At 39.3% G+C, this 20,097-nt stretch overlaps 1 protein-coding gene across 1 annotated transcript in view; it reads left to right on the top strand.

Annotated features, from left to right (window-relative positions):
- Positions 1-20,097, top strand: part of Diaph3 (diaphanous related formin 3) — a 475,768-nt gene that overhangs the window by 150,231 nt on the left and 305,440 nt on the right. Inside the window, exons 10-14 of the mRNA XM_029469353.2 lie at positions 9,495-9,605; positions 9,882-10,000; positions 10,722-10,838; positions 13,934-14,052; positions 16,740-16,804. Of these exons, the coding sequence (XP_029325213.1) occupies positions 9,495-9,605; positions 9,882-10,000; positions 10,722-10,838; positions 13,934-14,052; positions 16,740-16,804 (531 nt within the window). The remainder of the gene's footprint in view (positions 1-9,494; positions 9,606-9,881; positions 10,001-10,721; positions 10,839-13,933; positions 14,053-16,739; positions 16,805-20,097) is intronic.

Raw genomic sequence — 20,097 nt, 5'->3', positions numbered from 1 at the left:
TCAATTTTTCTTCTAGAATGTCAAATGCTTCAAACCTTTTTTACATGATTGAGTAATGCTTCTTATTCTATTCTCTACAAGATTACCAAACTGAGTATGTCATTATTATTGTACCTTGCATTCATAGAATCCCATGTGATAACCTTACCCAACCCTGGGGTCTTCATAGCTTCATCTCTTTGGGTCTTTTGCACAGTTTCCCTGCTTACACACACAGTATGAGACTTAAATTACTTGAAATTTAATGAAATGGCACATGCTTTTGAACAGGTTAACTTATTTTCTCCCCCGTTTTTCTGTTTTTTTTTTAAAACTATTTAATTTTTACTTAAAACAATATTTAAAAGTAAATACTGATTTAAATATATTTTGATCATATTTCCCTCCCCTAAGTCCTTTCAGGTCTTTTACCCCTTCCAATGCACCCAACTTGTGATTTTTTTCTTAAAAATAAAAAGACGAAAAAAATCTATTCTAACAACCCCACCAAAAACCCAGAAAACAAAATTAAGCAATACCCATCTTATAATAAACAACAACAACAAGACATTAAACTCTAACCAAGTGAAAGCACAGAGTACAACCTCGAGAGTCCACTGTGTATTGGTTACTTACTCCTTAACATGAGACCTGTCCTAGGGTAGTTAATATACCAGTGTCTGTCACTCTGTTGGTAAAACCTGATTTTCCTTCTCTCAGAAGATGTAAATGACAGTTTAGTTGTTAACCATTATACTAGTTGCTAAGTTTTCATTCATGTTTTAAAAATAAAATATAAAAAGATAAAACAAAACCTATCACTTCTGTTTGCCAAGACAACCCAACAGAAGAAACAGAGCCCAAGAAAAAGCACAGAAATCAGAGACCCATTCCTACTCATGCCTAGGAGTATAATTCAAAACCATAATATAAATATAGAGGACCTGTTGCAGACCCTGTTCATGCTGCCTTCATCTCTGTCAGGTCCTATGAGCTTTGCTTATGTTGATGTATGTATAGGGCCTTGTTTTCTTGGTGTACTCCATCCCCTCTGGCTCTTACAATTGCCCCCCTTGTCTTCCATAGTTTCATGAGCGCTGATGGGAGGGATTCTGTTTAGGGATGTGTGTTGCATGGTTTCTCATTCTCTAGGTAATGTCTGGCTGTGAGTCTCTGTATTTGTTTCCATCTCCTTCAGGAGGAAGCCTCTCTGATGTTGGCTGAATAAGCCACTGATCTAAGATGAATATAGCAGAATATCATTAGGAGTCATTTTATCATTACATCTTTTTCTTTTTCCTTTTTTTTAGACAAGTAATAAATGGTTTTATTATAGTTCATTGGGCATTGTAATATCCAGGACTTGCTCACCCAAGCAGTGGTAATTGGATGGTTGTGTCTAATAGCTGTGTCCCACCATTTCACTAGGATATCTTGACGGTAGTACATCATTGTAGGTAAAGGATTTATAGCTGGGTTGGTATTTGTTTCTCTTTTGACAGCTTACAAAATGTCTTCCTGTGACAAAGATGCTGGATCATAGGGCTGAAGGCTCAAGTAGGCACTGGCACAACATTTCTACATTTAATGAGTTGTGTAGGTGTTGGTTTCAGCTGTCAGCTTGTGCAGAAAAAATTGTATCCCAGTGTCTTTGTCCATCATTCGTCATCTTCTGCTTGACTCATGAATTGGTGTCTCTATTAAGTGGAGTTTGTTTCTCATTGAATACTACTTCCTATTCTTCCCATATAGTAAAATGTTGCCTTCTAGCACATTATGTGGTTTTAGCTTTGTAAGTTTTTAATCTACATTCATGTATACAGCTTCTCCTGAATGCTTTTGCAGCTCCTGAGAGTTTTTCAGTGTTTCTAAGCTTATTTGCATGGTCAATGTCTAAGTTATTCTTTTACTGCTGTGAAGAGCCACCAGGACCAAAACAACTTTTAGAAGAAAGCATTTAATTGAGGGCTTGCTTACAGTTTCAGGAGATTTGTCAATAATCATCAAGGCCAGGGAGTATGGTGGCAAGCATGCATGGCTTGGAGTAGTAGCTGAGAACGTTCCATCCAGTAGACAGGGAGAAGGGTTTCAAGAAACCCCACATCTCACTCTTGGTAACACAGCTCCTCTAACAAGACTGTACCTTCTCCATTAAGGATATGTCTCCTCATCCTTCCTAAATAGTTCCACCACCAAGCATTCAAACATAGGAGACTCTTGAGGACATTTTCCTTCAATTCACCACAGTATAGATTCTGGACCAGTAACCACAGCTAACCAGTTAACCTACCATGAAATTATGGTGTGCTACAGTACTGTGTGTGTGTGTTGACAGTATGCCAGAGCTCTGTATTCTGAAGTGCTATAGTACTGTGTGTTTGTGTGGATGCTATGCCAGAGGTCTCTATCCTGAAGTGCTACAGTACTGTGTGTTTGTGTGGATGCTATGCCAGAGGTCTGTATCCTGAAGTGCTACAGTACTGTGTGTGTGTATGGATGCTATGCCAGAACTCTGTATCCTGAAGTGCTACAGTACTGTGTGTGTGTGTGTGGTGTGTGTGTGGACACTATGCTAGAACTCTGTATCCTGAAGTGCTACAGTACTGTGTGTGTGTGTGTATGGATGCTATGCCAGAACTCTGTATCCTGAAGTGCTACAGTACTGTGTGTGTGTGTGTGTGTGTGGACACTATGCCAGAACTCTGTATCCTGAAGTGCTACAGTACTGTGTGTGTGTATGGATGCTATGCCAGAACTCTGTATCCTGAAGTGCTACAGTACTGTGTGTGTGTGTGTGGACACTATGCCAGAACTCTGTATCCTAGAGTGCTACAGTAATGTGTGTGTGTGTGTGGACACTATGCCAGAACTCTGTATCCTGAAGTGCTACAGTACTGTGTGTGTGTGTGTGTGTGTGTGTGTGTGTGTATGAATGCTATGCCAGAACTCTGTATCCTGAAGTGCTACAGTACTGTGTGTGTGTATGGATGCTATGCCAGAACTCTGTATCCTGAAGTGCTACAGTACTGTGTGTGTGTGTGTGTGTGTGTGTGTGTGTGTGTATGGATGCTATGCCAGAACTCTGTATCCTGTGGTGCTACAGTACTGTGTGTGTGTATGGATGCTATGCCAGAACTCTGTATCCTGAAGTGCTACAGTACTGTGTGTGTGTGTATGGATGCTATGCCAGAACTCTGTATCCTGAAGTGCTACAGTACTGTGTGTGTGTGTATGGATGCTATGCCAGAACTCTGTATCCTGAAGTGCTACAGTACTGTGTGTGTGTGTATGGATGCTATGCCAGAACTCTGTATCCTGAAGTGCTACAGTACTGTGTGTGTGTGTATGGATGCTATGCCAGAGCTCTGTATCCTGAAGTGCTACAGTACTGTGTGGTGTGTGTGTGGACACTATGCCAGAACTCTGTATCCTGAAGTGCTACAGTACTGTGTGTGTGTGTGTGGACACTATGCCAGAACTCTGTATCCTGAAGTGCTACAGTACTGTGTGTGTGTGTATGGATGCTATGCCAGAGCTCTGTATCCTGAAGTGCTACAGTACTGTGTGGTGTGTGTGTGGACACTATGCCAGAACTCTGTATCCTGAAGTGCTACAGTACTGTGTGTGTGTGTGTGGACACTATGCCAGAACTCTGTATCCTGAAGTGCTACAGTACTGTGTGTGTGTGTGTGTGTGTGTGTGTGTGTGGTGTGTGTGTGGACACTATGCCAGAACTCTGTATCGTGAAGTGCTACAGTACTGTGTGTGTGTGTATGGATGCTATGCCAGAACTCTGTATCCTGAAGTGCTACAGTACTGTGTGTGTGTGTATGGATGCTATGCCAGAACTCTGTATCCTGAAGTGCTACAGTACTGTGTGTGTGTGTATGGATGCTATGCCAGAACTCTGTATCCTGAAGTGCTACAGTACTGTGTGTGTGTGTATGGATGCTATGCCAGAACTCTGTATCCTGAAGTGCTACAGTACTGTGTGTGTGTGTATGGATGCTATGCCAGAACTCTGTATCCTGAAGTGCTACAGTACTGTGTGTGTGTGTATGGATGCTATGCCAGAACTCTGTATCCTGAAGTGCTACAGTACTGTGTGTGTGTGTATGGATGCTATGCCAGAACTCTGTATCCTGAAGTGCTACAGTACTGTGTGTGTGTGTGTGTGTGTGTGTGTGTGGACACTATGCCAGAACTCTGTATCCTGAAGTGCTACAGTACTGTGTGTGTGTGTGTGGACACTATGCCAGAACTCTGTATCCTGAAGTGCTACAGTACTGTGTGTGTGTGTATGGATGCTATGCCAGAACTCTGTATCCTGAAGTGCTACAGTACTGTGTGTGTGTGTATGGATGCTATGCCAGAGCTCTGTATCCTGAAGTGCTACAGTACTGTGTGGTGTGTGTGTGGACACTATGCCAGAACTCTGTATCCTGAAGTGCTACAGTACTGTGTGTGTGTGTGTGGATGCTATGCCAGAACTCTGTATCCTGAAGTGCTACAGTACTGTGTGTGTGTGTATGGATGCTATGCCAGAGCTCTGTATCCTGAAGTGCTACAGTACTGTGTGGTGTGTGTGTGGACACTATGCCAGAACTCTGTATCCTGAAGTGCTACAGTACTGTGTGTGTGTGTATGGATGCTATGCCAGAACTCTGTATCCTGAATTGCTACAGTACTGTGTGTGTGTGTATCGATGCTATGCCAGAACTCTGTATCCTGAAGTGCTACAGTACTGTGTGTGTGTGTATGGATGCTATGCCAGAACTCTGTATCCTGAAGTGCTACAGTACTGTGTGTGTGTGTATGGATGCTATGCCAGAGCTCTGTATCCTGAAGTGCTACAGTACTGTGTGTGTGTGTATGGATGCTATGCCAGAACTCTGTATCCTGAAGTGCTACAGTACTGTGTGTGTGTGTATGGATGCTATGCCAGAACTCTGTATCCTGAAGTGCTACAGTACTGTGTGTGTGTGTATGGATGCTATGCCAGAACTCTGTATCCTGAAGTGCTACAGTACTGTGTGTGTGTGTATGGATGCTATGCTAGAACTCTGTATCCTGAAGTGCTACAGTACTGTGTGTGTGAGTATGGATGCTATGCCAGAACTCTGTATCCTGAAGTGCTACAGTACTGTGTGTGTGTGTGTGTGTGTGTGTGTGTGTGTGTGGACACTATGCCAGAACTCTGTATCCTGAAGTGCTACAGTACTGTGTGTGTGTGTGTGTGTGTGTGTGTGTGTGTGTGTGTGGACACTATGCCAGAACTCTGTATCCTGAAGTGCTACAGTACTGTGTGTGTGTGTGTGTGTGTGTGTGTGGACACTATGCCAGAACTCTGTATCCTGAAGTGCTACAGTACTGTGTGTGTGTGTGTGGACACTATGCCAGAACTCTGTATCCTGAAGTGCTACAGTACTGTGTGTGTGTGTATGGATGCTATGCCAGAACTCTGTATCCTGAAGTGCTACAGTACTGTGTGTGTGTGTATGGATGCTATGCCAGAGCTCTGTATCCTGAAGTGCTACAGTACTGTGTGGTGTGTGTGTGGACACTATGCCAGAACTCTGTATCCTGAAGTGCTACAGTACTGTGTGTGTGTGTGTGGATGCTATGCCAGAACTCTGTATCCTGAAGTGCTACAGTACTGTGTGTGTGTGTATGGATGCTATGCCAGAACTCTGTATCCTGAAGTGCTACAGTACTGTGTGTGTGTGTATGGATGCTATGCCAGAGCTCTGTATCCTGAAGTGCTACAGTACTGTGTGGTGTGTGTGTGGACACTATGCCAGAACTCTGTATCCTGAAGTGCTACAGTACTGTGTGTGTGTGTGTGGACACTATGCCAGAACTCTGTATCCTGAAGTGCTACAGTACTGTGTGTGTGTGTGTGTGTGTGTGTGTGTGGACACTATGCCAGAACTCTGTATCCTGAAGTGCTACAGTACTGTGTGTGTGTGTGTGGACACTATGCCAGAACTCTGTATCCTGAAGTGCTACAGTACTGTGTGTGTGTGTATGGATGCTATGCCAGAACTCTGTATCCTGAAGTGCTACAGTACTGTGTGTGTGTGTATGGATGCTATGCCAGAGCTCTGTATCCTGAAGTGCTACAGTACTGTGTGGTGTGTGTGTGGACACTATGCCAGAACTCTGTATCCTGAAGTGCTACAGTACTGTGTGTGTGTGTGTGGATGCTATGCCAGAACTCTGTATCCTGAAGTGCTACAGTACTGTGTGTGTGTGTATGGATGCTATGCCAGAGCTCTGTATCCTGAAGTGCTACAGTACTGTGTGGTGTGTGTGTGGACACTATGCCAGAACTCTGTATCCTGAAGTGCTACAGTACTGTGTGTGTGTGTATGGATGCTATGCCAGAACTCTGTATCCTGAAGTGCTACAGTACTGTGTGTGTGTGTGTATGGATGCTATGCCAGAACTCTGTATCCTGAAGTGCTACAGTACTGTGTGTGTGTATGGATGCTGTGCCAGAACTCTGTATCCTGAAGTGCTACAGTACTGTGTGTGTGTGTGTATGGATGCTATGCCAGAACTCTGTATCCTGAAGGATTCTTTGGTCTTCCCTTTGGTTATTGAGTTGTTCCTCTTTCACACAAATCAATATGGTTTGATATTTACAGATATATTGTGTGATTTAGATTAATTGACATGTAATTGGAAGGATGAAGCAATTATTAGAATTGGGAAAAGATTTTATAGATTTAGCACAAACTTTAACTATCAACTTTTCCTTCTCAGCCAAGTTATTTTTGTGAATCCTTCCCAGAAATGATTTGGGTCATTCTATGCCTTCTTGTTTCTTAATTCCTACTACTGTTAACTACGCTGAATGCTGGCTGCTTAGACACTATTTTCTACTCATTTTGTTTACTTTTGCTACTTTGTTATAGTTTTCATTTTTCTACAACTTTGGTAAATGAGACTGATGTATCTTCCCTGAATATAGACAAGTATTGAAAAATTAGCAAAAATCATCCTCCTCTTCCTCCTGTATCTTTTCTTCCCTTTCTCCCTCTTTGTTTAGAGTTTTGAAAATTACATTCTATTGCTTTGAAAGAAAGTGTTATGTGTACCAAGTATGGAAAGGGAAGGGAGTAGAAAAAAACCATTTAAACCTGACTTTTTGACATGAACTGGTCACAGCTGAGTGAATATGTACTAGAAAGGTTGACTGTTTTATGTTTTCTATTTTTTAAAGTGTTTTTTTTTTCTCTCTTTTTCTGCTTTTCTGCTATAATTCCTATCTCCTCTTAAAAATTTTTGAGTTTTGACAGTTGAGGCATGCTGGTCAGATTTTAGTGTTTAGATATCAAATATAAAAGTTACTACTATGTTTTTCAAGCAGCAGGAAACTGAGACCCCTGTTGGTGTCTTAATCCAAAACCAGCATTTTAAATTCACATAAACCTTGCCTTAAGGGATGGAGAAAAGACAATTTAGGGAACAGCATGAGGTCAAACATATTGATCAGTAGTCCAGTAGTTGTTGCTAGACTTGGGGTAGATGTAGACACGGAAAAATAACATTATTAACAACAAAAAATACTTCTCCAGAGAGAAACTATTTTCCTTTTCTCTTCTTTCTTTTTTTTTGTCATTATTGTTATAACATATTCCCCATTCCTTCTAACTCTCTCATACACATCTTTGCTCTCTTAAATTCATAACCTCTTTTTACTAATTTTTATTATATATATATATATATATATATATATATATATATATATATATATAATTATGTTCCTAAACATAATGTGTTCAGTTTGTATAGTGTTACTTTGATGTATGTTTTTAGGGCTGACAGTTTGGTACTGGACAACCAATTAATTGGTATGTTCTTGCATCAGGGAAGGCCACACCTCATTCTCCCAGCTTTCCTCTCTTGCCTGTGGTTCTTTGAACAGAATTGTGTCCTAGTCAGGATTTACTATACACTTTGGCAACCCCATTACTACTGTCTTTGATGGTTCACATTTGAACACTCTTGTTGATGAGACTTTAGCTTTGTGTGTTCCTAGGTGATAGAATCTCAGAAGAAATTCCCTGAGTCTCTGGCTTTTACAGCTCCATCTTCCCTTCTGCTATATCCCCTGGGCTTTAGGTGTGGGAATGAGATTTGGGTATATGCATTGGTGCTATGCTCTACAGTTTTTTAGTTTTATTAGTTGTGATTTTTATTTTCTTTTTCTAGTGGCCTCCATCTGTTGCAAAGAGAATCTTACCTGATGAAGGGTGAAGACTGCACTTAACCTGTAGATATAAGAGCTAATGTTTAGATTGTTGTTAGGGATTCATTTGATTTAGTAAATGAGTGACCCTACATTCTCCTCCAGTGTTGTTACTTCACTAGTACCAACTGGTTATATAGCTTGTCAGTACCAGGCATGGTCTCTACCTATGGAGTGTGTCTCTATTCCAGTTAGAGAGCTGCTTGTTGTCATCAACATTTGCATGTCACTGCTGCACAGTTAGGCTGCCAGTGCCATCGAGGGCATACATGTTGTTTATAAGAGTCATAGGTGTGTGGAATTTTTGGCTGCCTCCCTCCTTTGGAAGCTTGTATGGTGCCTTGTGCTTCCATGACAGCTAGTCCTCACGGAGGGGGTGTTTAGGTCAGTTCCACCTCAGGAACTATATACTTTACTTTGTTCATAAATACAATGTACATTCAGCTTGAATTTTCAAGGAAGTATAAGAGCGATTGCCTGACGATCCTTACTTAGGCAATGCCAATTAGTTTTTTCATCATATTTAATAATTCCTATATGTATCTCTATACCTATATATCCATTTATGTATTTATGTATCTCTTTATGTATCCATCCATCCATCCATCCACCCATCCACCTACCAACCTACCCATCCATCCATTGTTTTTTCTTTCTTGTTCGTTTCTCTGTGTAGCATCCTTGGCTCTTCTGGAAGTTGCTTTGTTAGACCCCTCTGACCTCTAACTGACAGAGTTCCCCTTGCTTCTGCCTTCAGAATTTGGGATTAAAAGTGTGTACCACTGTGTGTCCAAGTTTTTAAAGTTTATTTTTATAGTAGCCTTCTCAGTCATATTTAGGATCTTGTTGAACTTGAGATTTTTGGGAATTTGTATTCTTTTGAGGAATGGAAAATTACTGTACTATTCTATTTTTCCTTTTACTCCCATGCTTACAGTTTTTTATTTACTGTATTTTCTGTTTGTATTGTATGTGTTTAGAATGGTATTAAGGAAGAATTTCAGCTCTACATGAAGTTTCCGTGAAGAGAAAATTTGTTTTCTGCATATCATCCTGCAAATAAATGAAAATTTAGTTGAATCCATAAATTTTTGTTTTATATGTGTATGCATGTTTATATATATGATATTTTACTTACTAGGCTTTCCTGGGGGAGATACTTGATAATCATTGGATTGAAGCTTGATTTCTTTCCCTTTGCTCTCTTTGTTTCCAGTGCTGTAAGCCCTCTCTCTGTCTCCCGTGTAATCTCTTGTAGGTTGCTTGTATGCAGCTCATAAATGCTCTTGTTACATCTCCTGATGATTTGGACTTCAGGCTTCACCTCAGAAATGAATTTATGCGTTGTGGATTGAAAGAGATATTGCCAGTAAGTGCCCTGTAGTCTCCTCATTAATATTTAAATTAGAAGTGTACTTGAGTGGGGGAAATTTAGATAAATTACTCTCAAGAATAATTTATCTGCGGGAAAAGACTTGAGTATAAAAATCTAGTTTTGAAATATAGATGATAAAATTTAAGTATTAACACTTTAAGTGTTTGAATTCTGCAAGTCAGGTTGAGTGATTGGTTTATTGTTTATTTTATTGACAATTTTCCCATACTGAAAACATAATCCATCATAATTTTTACCTAATTTCTATAGAACTTAAAGGGTGTTAAGAACGATGGCCTGGATATACAGCTTAAAGTCTTTGATGAGCACAAAGAGGAAGATTTAAGTGAGTTTTCCCATCGCCTTGAAGACATTAGAGCTGAACTTGAATATCCTTTTGCACGGACTCCCAGTCACAAGATATGTACAATGACTCTTTCATCCATAATAATGAACTTTGCTCTGTGAAACTCTTAAGTTCTTCTATAGGAACATGAAATCAAATGTGTATGTATTACTAAAGTATCACTATTGTAGTAGCGTAAGTTTGTTGTTTTGTGGAAAGGAATGCTGCCATTAGTTATGTGAGTCCCTTAGACTAGATTGCTACATTATGTGTACAGTCTGTTGTCCATATGGCTGTAGCCTGTCTTCTTTGTAGTATTGGATTTGAGAGAATCTCTACCTAGTGAAGCCTCCTTTCTCTACAATGGATGCAACACCTTGGAGGCCTCCTGTAAACTGATGGGTATACAGTGTCTGGACTGTTTCTGAGCCATACCAGAATCATATTTTCTACTGTAGCGTCCCACTGATGCACTTGCTTTGGTGCTCAGGACATCCTTAGAACTTAGTGGGTCTTCCCAACAAGCTGTTGGCTGTGTGCCCACTGTATATTCTAGCACAGTTGATTGGGAAGGGTGAAAAAGTTTCAAGTCAAATTTCAGTTTCTGATGTCTCTACACTCAATTCCTAGATAACCCTTTAAAAACAGACATCACTAGACAGTTTGTATACAAATCTTCCAAGCCTTCATAAAGCAGATACTGTGTTATACTAGCTGCTTGGTATAGGGTTTGAATAAATTCATATTGTCCTTAATCAGCTCACTGAAGCATCTGATGTTTACAGCATGGTATGGGACACAGTTAAGGAAACTCGAGCAGAGGGACATTTTGTTTCTATTCTTCAGCATTTCCTTCTCATTCGAAATGATCGTTTTATAAGGTAAGGGGAAACTGTATTCTAATGTTTAACTGATAAAACCAGTACTTGTGATATTCACCTGATACTTTATGCAGATAAGCATGTTAGTTTTCTTTCTTTCATGATAGCGATCTACAGAGTATGTTGTTTCCTTCAGGAAGGAGTTTACTTAGCTCTGGCCTCAAGGCTATTCTTGTTGCTTTTTAAAACTCCAGAATTTTCACAGTTGTATCCTCTTCGGTGAATGAAAGTTGAAACCATGTTGATTGTTGCTCTTTCTTGTTCAGCTCATTGAGGCAGTCATGTTGGTGAGACTTCATTGTTATAAATTCTGATGTTCCTAGGAGACACAATCGCCCAGCCATCTTCCAGATCTTCTGGCTCTTACACTCTTTCAGCTCCATCTTCCACAATGATCCTTGAACCTTAGGTGGGGGAGTATTTTGTAGTTCCAGTAGGTTACTTGTGGGTAACATGCAGGTTATATTTAGAAGTCTACTTGTGGGTCTTGTGTATGTCTGTCTCTATGTGTGTCTGTGTATGCACATATATTTTTACTTACATACATTCAGGTAAAATCAATTAAAGGCCATGTATTTTAAAAGGAGAAAGGAGGGTTTAGACAGAGGAAAAGGAAGGGAGAAATTATGTACTAAGTGAAATATATACTAAGAAAATATATACTAAGTGAAAAAAGTTGAAACCATTGACCGCTTATTAATTTATTATCATGTGTAATATTTTGTGGTTGTTTCTTATACACCAGTAATGGCATTGATGGATTGGATTTTATAAGTTGTAGACAGTATTAACAATTGCTTTTAGTAGTGTTAAAATTGTCTGAATCTACCTTATTAATATTTGCATGTTTAATGTTTTTAATCTATCAGGACAATTATACAAATGCCTTCTCAACCTGATTTTATCTTGGCTGTCTGAGCTTGGCAAATTGTTCTTTGTTTACTTCACATAGAACAAAATGTGGTACTAGGTAGACATGAGTACCCAAGAGACTATACTATAATGATTAAAAATGGTCATGTGAGCCATATTGGAGTTGAATTCTTGGCACACAGCATATGCCCAGTAAATGGTTTTCATATCAGTTTCCTCTTTTAACAGTTATGAATTTCCATTGTTAAGTCTTCAAGTCTAAAATTATTATGTAGCCAATTTAGCTTTGCAGAAATTTCATTTGTAGATGATGGAGGAGGATAGTTAGTCTTCCCATAGGTAATTCATATAGGATTTATAGGACAACCTTATTTAGATAGCACACCCGTGGGTGATAGCAGAGGGTTTAACTCAATGTTCCCTGCTACCTCTTACAATACAGAAGACAAATGAAAACGAAGCTTTACATTCTTTAGTGTTGGTGTACTCCACACATCAAGTTTTTATTGAAATTAAAATTCCCACAAATATTCTCAACTTGACCAGCAACCTGTTTGGTTGTTTAATGTGACATTTTTTTGGATCGTTGTTAGAAAAAAAAAGGAGACTAAATATTTAAGCACTAATAAGTGCTACCTGAACCTACTAATTGAGTCAATTAAAAATAATAGGGTAGCTTGTTAAGTCAGTGTTACAGTTCTACTCTAAATTTATGTAAAAACGACACGGAACATCTGTATAAAGAATCCTCATGCATTTCTTGGTCATCACGTGGCTGGTTCTGTCAACCTCTGCTTGGTAAATGATGCTGGAGCCCTCATGAACTCAGGGTTATTGTTAACAGGCTCAGCTGAAGGAATTGTATTCAGCATTATAAATGGTTCATTAGGTGTAAGTTTTTAGAACACAGATAGTAGTCCTAATATATGGTTCACTGGGAAGAAAGCTGAAGTGGCCAGAAGGGCCATCACATAAGAAGAATATGGTTTGGAGAAAAAAAATAAAAAGCTGCTTATAAATCACTGAGAAAGGTAATCAATGCCCAAGAGTGGGGGAGGTAGGGTTCCTTATTATAAACCACCCTGCTGCTTGAATGGCCTCTGCACACAAAATTTATTACTTATTTTTTGTATTTTCTTCACATTGCCTTAAGTTAAGGAGATATTCCTAAGTTGTTACAAATGCAGATAGATTGAATTGGTTTTTTTTTTTTCATTAATTTATTTTTTCACTTTACAGCCTGATCACAGCCTCCCTCCTTCCTCTCTCCCCAGTCCCTGCCTCACACCACCTCCCCCATTCCTCCATCCCTTTTTCCTCAGAGAAGAGGAGTTCCCCCATGGTTATCAACCCATGCTGGTATTTTAAGACAGCAGGACTAAAGGCATCTCATCCCAGGGAGACCATAGAAAGCATTGCAGCTATGTTAAATGGATCCAAGGGCAGACAACAGAGTCAGAGATTGCCCTGCTCTAAATTTTAGGGGACCCACATGAGGAATGAGCTGCACTTCTGGTACATCTGTGCAGTGGGCATAGGTCCAGCCCATGTATGCTATTTGGTTGGTGGTCCAGTCCCTGTGAGCCCCCATGAGCCTTGGTTAGTTGAGCCTGTAGGTCTTCTTGTGGTGTTCTTGACCCCTCCAGCTTCTTCCAGCGCCTCTCCCCCCACTCTTCCTGTACACTCTCCACCTCTCTCTATTGTTTGCCCTTGATTCTCTGTATCTGTTTCCCTAATGTATTGAACTGTATCGATAGCACATCCAGTTTTTGAAGCTGCTTCTTTAACGGTGTTCCCTCTGTCACTCACCAACTCGAGAATTTCCAGTAGAAATTCCTAGAGAAGACTTTTTGTGGCTGGTTTACACTAATAAGATGAATTCCTGCTAGCCATTCAGTAGCTGTGCTCTGAAGTGTGGCTTTAAGTTATCTTTCACTTCTTCGTATTTTCTTTTTAAATGAATATCAATGAAGTAAATGTCTGACTTTTATAAGAAAATTACCATCAGTGTACAGTGTACTTTCTGACACGTTATTAAAAATATGTCATGATGTTATTAGAAAGATGAGTTTCCCATGCTCTGTTATGCCAGCTCTTGAATTATGCTGACTATAATTTCAAATTTGGAGTCAGCCTTACATCAAGTATATTCTTTTGATGTAAATTTCTGCTCTTTAATTGAGTGTATTTATTGAGTATATATTTGTTCTCTTTCGTTTTAGAGAGCAGTATTTCAAATTAATTGACGAGTGTGTGTCACAGATTGTATTACATAGAGATGGAACGGACCCTGACTTCACATACAGAAAAAGACTAGATTTGGACTTAAGTCAGTTTGTAGGTGAGTATTTCTTTGTTATTTAAGTAGAGCTACCTTGAGTTGGGTTAGTTCTAGGTATCTTTTTCTTCATTTGGCTGGAGATCTCCTGAGAACACTTGATCCTCTATCATGAAGTCTTAAATGTCAAAGCTATGTTGATAACTTCATACAAACCTTTCTGTATTGGTATCTAGAACTGATGCTTCCAAATAATGGCTTGTAAATAGGTGACTCCTGATATCATAATATTTGCACCAAACCCTAGTGATAGTCGTTGTATACTTTTTTATCAGTACACTGGAGGAAGGAATTTGAGAATTTTTTGACTAATATTAATTTATTGAATATCCATTCATATGTATGCCCTTTTAAATTTCTGTCCTATACAATGCGATAATTTCAGAATGCATTGAGAAAGCGGACATCATTATTTGAATTATAAGCAGAACTAGCTTTTTTTTTTTTGGCCTATTTCTATGTTGGTGTAGTGTATATGTGTGTGAGTGAGTGTGTTGTGTGTGTACTGGTGGTGCAGTGTATATGTTTGTGAGTGTGTTCTGTGTGCACTGGTACGGATAGGGACAAATGCACAGAGGTTCTTGCTGAAACGCAAACTTGCGTTTTGTGGCCAGCTGGCAGCCAGCAAGCCTCGGTAGTCTTCTTTCTTCTCCTGCTGGTTGGGGCTACATACATGTACGGGGAGCTTTGATATCGTTCTCAGATGCAAACTGTTGTTTGATACTTGCAGCTGCTCCGCAACACTAAGCATCTTTCCAGCTTTCATTCTGTCCTATAAACTAAACCCCTGTGCTGACTTCAGGTGTGTAGCCCACTTTTAGGATTTTTTTTTTTTTTCATTTTATTTCATGTGTAGGAAAGTTTTGTCCAAATGTATATTTGTGCACCTCATTCTTGCCCGGAGCTGACAGAGGAAATATACAGGCATTGGGTTTACAACTAGAGTTATAAGAAAGTGGATCTATCTACATACACACTGGTGCATACTGCACACATTCACTCACTTCCTAGTTTGAGTCCTTTGCGAGTGCTCGCAACTCCAGAGCCACCTCTCTGGATCCCAGTAAACACTTATTAAGAGTCAAAATGAAATAAAGATGTATTTCAGAGAAAATGACCATCAGAAATTCTTGCAAATTAAGTGAGAATTGGAATTTTGAATGCTTGTATGAACTGTTAGTTTAATAGTAGCTTTTCAATGCTAAATCATTTCCTTTCTTCAAAGGTCATTGAGGGTATTAACCTATGTAATTCTTTCAATATTGTATATAGAGTTATGTCGATACTTTGGAGTTGTTCATGGCTCAGCAAACTGCAGTGTTCATAATGATCAGGGCTGGCCGATACCGACTTAGCATAAACAACAAAGATCCTCTAATAGTGCTACCTCATCATGGATCTTAGTTATAACTCTTCCAAAACTTCCTTTATATATTACTCCACAGGTTATCTTCTCAAGTAGCAGCATTTACTATGTGTTGATACAACCCAGTGAAAAATAATTAGTGATCGAAAAAGGCTTTTAAAACATGCCAGGCCTTTGTACCTACAATCTCTGCAAGGGGATTGGAGGATGGCCAGAAAGTAAGGAATTCCTCAAGACTTAGTGGCATTTAGAAACAAAGCATCCCCTCCCCTCCCCTCCCCTCCCCTCCCCTCCCCTCCCCTCCCCTCCCCTCCCCTCCCCTCCCCTCCCCTCCCCTCCCCTCCCCTCCCCTGTGTATGTATAGGTAGTCAATTTTGCAAGTAAAATGGTAAAAATATTTGAACTAGATGGGTGAGATTTATTTTAATGTTTTATAATGGAAAATTACTTAAATGCCTTAAAATATGTAACATTTAATTTTAAATAAAATAGCCAGCAGAATAGTGCAAAACAGCAAGGTTATAGGTTGTATTTATGAAATAGAACCGATATTTCATTTTACTCTTTCTCTTATTACACACTTGTTTCCTTAAACTCGTTTGCATATTGGTTTTATTAAAAGGAACACAAAGGACATTATGATAAATAAATGAATAATTTGTCAAGCCTAGCATCAGACAGATGGATGTATATTATAACTTAGTTCATTATTATTGGGCGTTGATATTATTTCCAGTGCCTATTAACATAGTGACATTTAAATCAGAGGCCTTGTCTGAATGCAAAGTTCTGGAGAGGAGATTTGTTAGATGAAAGGAAGCCTAAAATTAAATCTTAAGTATTACCCAATTTTCATCAGAAAGCACGTATCTCAATTATTTTGCAGGATGATTGGTTAACGTATGAAAGCTGTAATGCTCCACATACTGGATTACATACCTTTTGCTATGATTTCTCATTGAATTCATATATGGTCACACTAGTTGGGAAAAGAAACATTTGTCAGTTGCTTCTTTTCCTTTAGCTTTGTTTCTCACCTTTCCTGGTTGATTTTGGGTCTTGCCATCTCTTCTTTCCAAATCAACATTGATAATGGGAATCTTTCCATGTTGCGCTGTATCATTGTTCCTTTTCCTCTTCCCTGATGAAAGGTTAGAGTTCAATATGAATTCCACTGGCATCACACATTAAGGAGCCTCTATAATATTGTGCTGTTTTCCTCCACTTTACGTTATCATGGATTATGTTTTCTGTGATTTTTTTTTCATAAAATCATCAACAGTTTACATGAAACATAATTTAATTTTTGTTACTCTAATTTTAGATGTTTGCATAGATCAGGCAAAACTAGAAGAGTGGGAAGAGAAAGCATCAGAACATTGCAAGAAAGTAAGTAACGGCTTTGCTCTGCAGGCCTGTGTGTGTGTGTGAGCTGCTGCAGGCCTGTGTGTGTGTGAGCTGCTGCAGGCCTGTGTGTGTGTGTGAGCTGCTGCAGGCCTGTGTGTGTGTGTGAGCTGCTGCAGGCCTGTGTGTGTGTGAGCTGCTGCAGGCCTGCATGTGAGCTGCTGCAGGGCGCTACCTCTTGTGACGGCTTGTTACTGGTTCCTGCCTCCCGTCTCACGTCCCTCAGGCTGTGTGAGCTGGCCTGAGCCAGCTTGAGCCGGCCTCACTCCATGAGCACTGGCTAGATCAGTTCATTATTGGAAATGTGCTCCACCTCCTTACCTCCTTTTCTTGCTTTATATTGTCATCAGAAATGCCATGTGTTTAAACATGTACATATGATGTGTTAGCTATTCTTCCAGAGTAAACCTGGGACTTTAGTCAGTTTAGAACAGTTTAGAACAGTTTCTGGGTTCTTTGTTTATAAGCAATCCAAGAAATACTTCTTGAATGAGTGAATGAATTAATGATTGGACAGAAGAAAGGGGGAGACAATGTATATAGTATAATCTCAAAAAATTAAAAATGTTTTAAGCAGCCATGTGTGGTCCTAGAGGCAGGCAGATCTTGGTGTTCAGGGATAGGCTGATGTGCGTAGTGTGTCCCACTACAACCATGGCAGCACAGAGAGATATGGGGTGCTACCACCATCAGATGCTTCAGTCTAGAAGTTATTCTGACTCTGCTCACCTTTGCTTTTCTTTGGTGCCGTGTTTTGTCCTCTTTTTACTGACGTAGATATCTGTATTAGATAGTTTCTTGGTTGGATGATTGACTTTTGAAGTAGTCATTCAGAGTTGAATTCTTAAATCCAGCTTCTCAAATTGATGAAGAAATAACTATACTGCCAAATAATCAACCCATATAGCTATTTCCTTATGAGCCTTTATGTTAGGCACTGCCTTATGAGTTGTTAATGGAGTAGGGCCTAAGAGTGCCTGAAGAGATTTGTACTTTCCTGTAAACTTGATGATTACACATAACTTGCAAATCAAACTTTATTCAGGTTTGATGAATTTTATGTCTGTGAAGTTTTTTATGCCCTAAGGATTGGAATCAACCAAGCCCTTCCAGACCATTGGCCGCTTGCTACATGTCTTAGTTAGATTTCTGTTGCTGGGATAAAATACTGACCAAAATCAGTACAGAAACGTAAGGGCTCATTTGGCTTATATGCTAAAATTCCTTATTGAGGGAAGTTATTCCGGACAGCAGTGTAGGAACTGCAGCAGAGACCATGGAAGGACACTGCCTTACTTCTCACTGGTAACTCAGCCTGCTATCTTATAAAACCCAGAATTACCTGAACAGGGGTGGTACTGCCACAGTGAGCTGGGCCCTCCTTCATCAGCCATCAATTTCCAAAATAACACACAGTCATGCCCATAGGGCAAGCTCAAGGAGGCTATTTCCCAGTTGAGGCTATCTGTTTCTTGAGGACTGTTGTTGATGTCAAGTTGACCAAACACAACCAGCTCACTAGGGTTACAACAATGAATATGATGTTTGGTTTGGTGCAGGAAAAATGGTTAGATTATTTAAACGTCCAAATGGCCATTAAATGGTTAATAGCCGTTAGATACAGTGTGAGCATTCTCTCAGCTAACATTGTATTCTACTCTTAATACCTGCACTTTCATGCATGTAGTACTGATTTTCAAGTATTAGCGGCAGATACGTCAGGAATAATAGAGACTGACTGCACTTATGTTTTGTTGATGTGTAGGGAATATCAGTAGAGTTGAATACAAAGTACTCGATACATTTTTTTTTTTAAATAGCAAGCTTTACATGTAAATAAAAGACCTTGTTCAAGGTTAGCTGCCTTTTTAAAGCCATGAGTTGTATGCGTTACATGCATTCAAAAAACTCTCTCGCTCCATAAAAGATTTCTAGTGCCATACCATCTTGTATATATCAGCAGAAACTTTGCTCTGATCGCTGTGTAAGGACACATGTAAATACTTTGCTTTAGGCAGGAAGCTATCATAGTTTCTAGGGACATTTTTTATTTAGGTGCATAAATTTGAAAAATGAAGAGCAGAGATGCCAGAAAGTGTATAGAGTGTATTGAATGATCAGCCTTCTTGTACAGAGGCACTAAGACATTTACCCCAGGCAATGAAATTAAGCAGAAACTCAACCTTAACTGTGTTTCTTGACATTCTTTTAGTGTAATTTTGTTAGTATAATATTGCTCCAGCAAAATTTTTTTCTTTTTTGGGTGGAGGGGTAGGGAGAAAGACCACTTTGATATCAGTTTTCCTAAGGTATACTTTAATAAGAGACACTGGTTTATCTCCAGGGCTACTGTGATTTGATTGGAGATTTACCTGGTTCTTTTGTAAGTAAGGAAATGAACATTTTTTTCTTAGGAAAAAAAATGTTGTTTTTGTATCATCAAGTCAATTTAATAAGTTTTCCAGACTATACTCATTATAATCTACTCGATTTTTCTTCTACTGTCCCTAAGTAAATCCTTTCTGTCTGTATTTTATGTCCCAAGATTTGTATTATCAGAAAGCCTTCCTATTGTCATTCTTATAAGAAGTTTGCTTGTTCGGTTTGTTCACTTTCACTTATATTTTTTTCTGGTAGTGAAATTTGATTTCATTGTAAAAACGAGAAAAGAGCTTGGATGCTGAGAAATTTCATCAATGGTATTGATATAGTCATCAATGGTATTGATATATTCATCAATGGTATTCAGTGTTTGGGTTTGGCAGGAGTAGGCTTATCACTTTTTTTCTTTTTTCATTTTTTATGGTTTGAGAGCTTTATTGTAGAAAGGCAGAGATAAAGAGTGAAGGTAGAAAGAGGGAGAGAGGCCAGCCACGGTCATGTGGAGAAGGGGAGGGGGAAGGGAGAGAGAGAAGGAGGGCTAGAGATGAGAGTAAGAAAGGTGAGAGCTTAAAATATTTACTAAATTTAATTATACATTTAAGGCAATGAAAAGTAAGTTAGAAAAGGTTTTTACCATTGTGAGCTTACAAGTTGAGTGCAGTTAAGGTGGGTAACATCACATTAGCATATTCATATGGAAGTATGATAATTCCTGTGTATTTGGTGTATCAGCCTGCAGAAGAGTTCTCACTTAGCCTTGGGTAAGCAAGAGAGAATTAAATGAAGCTAATGATGTCTGTTAGCCCTGAGGAATCAATGTACAGTATCGAAGTTGAGTATCTGTCTTAGTCAGGGTTTCTATTCCTGGACAAACATCATGACCAAGAAGCAAGTTG

Source organism: Mus caroli, unplaced genomic scaffold (assembly GCF_978045245.1).
Source record: "Mus caroli unplaced genomic scaffold, Mus_caroli_1 scaffold_12, whole genome shotgun sequence".
NCBI lineage: Eukaryota > Metazoa > Chordata > Mammalia > Rodentia > Muridae > Mus > Mus caroli.
This window is presented reverse-complemented; position numbering and strand designations above follow the sequence as displayed.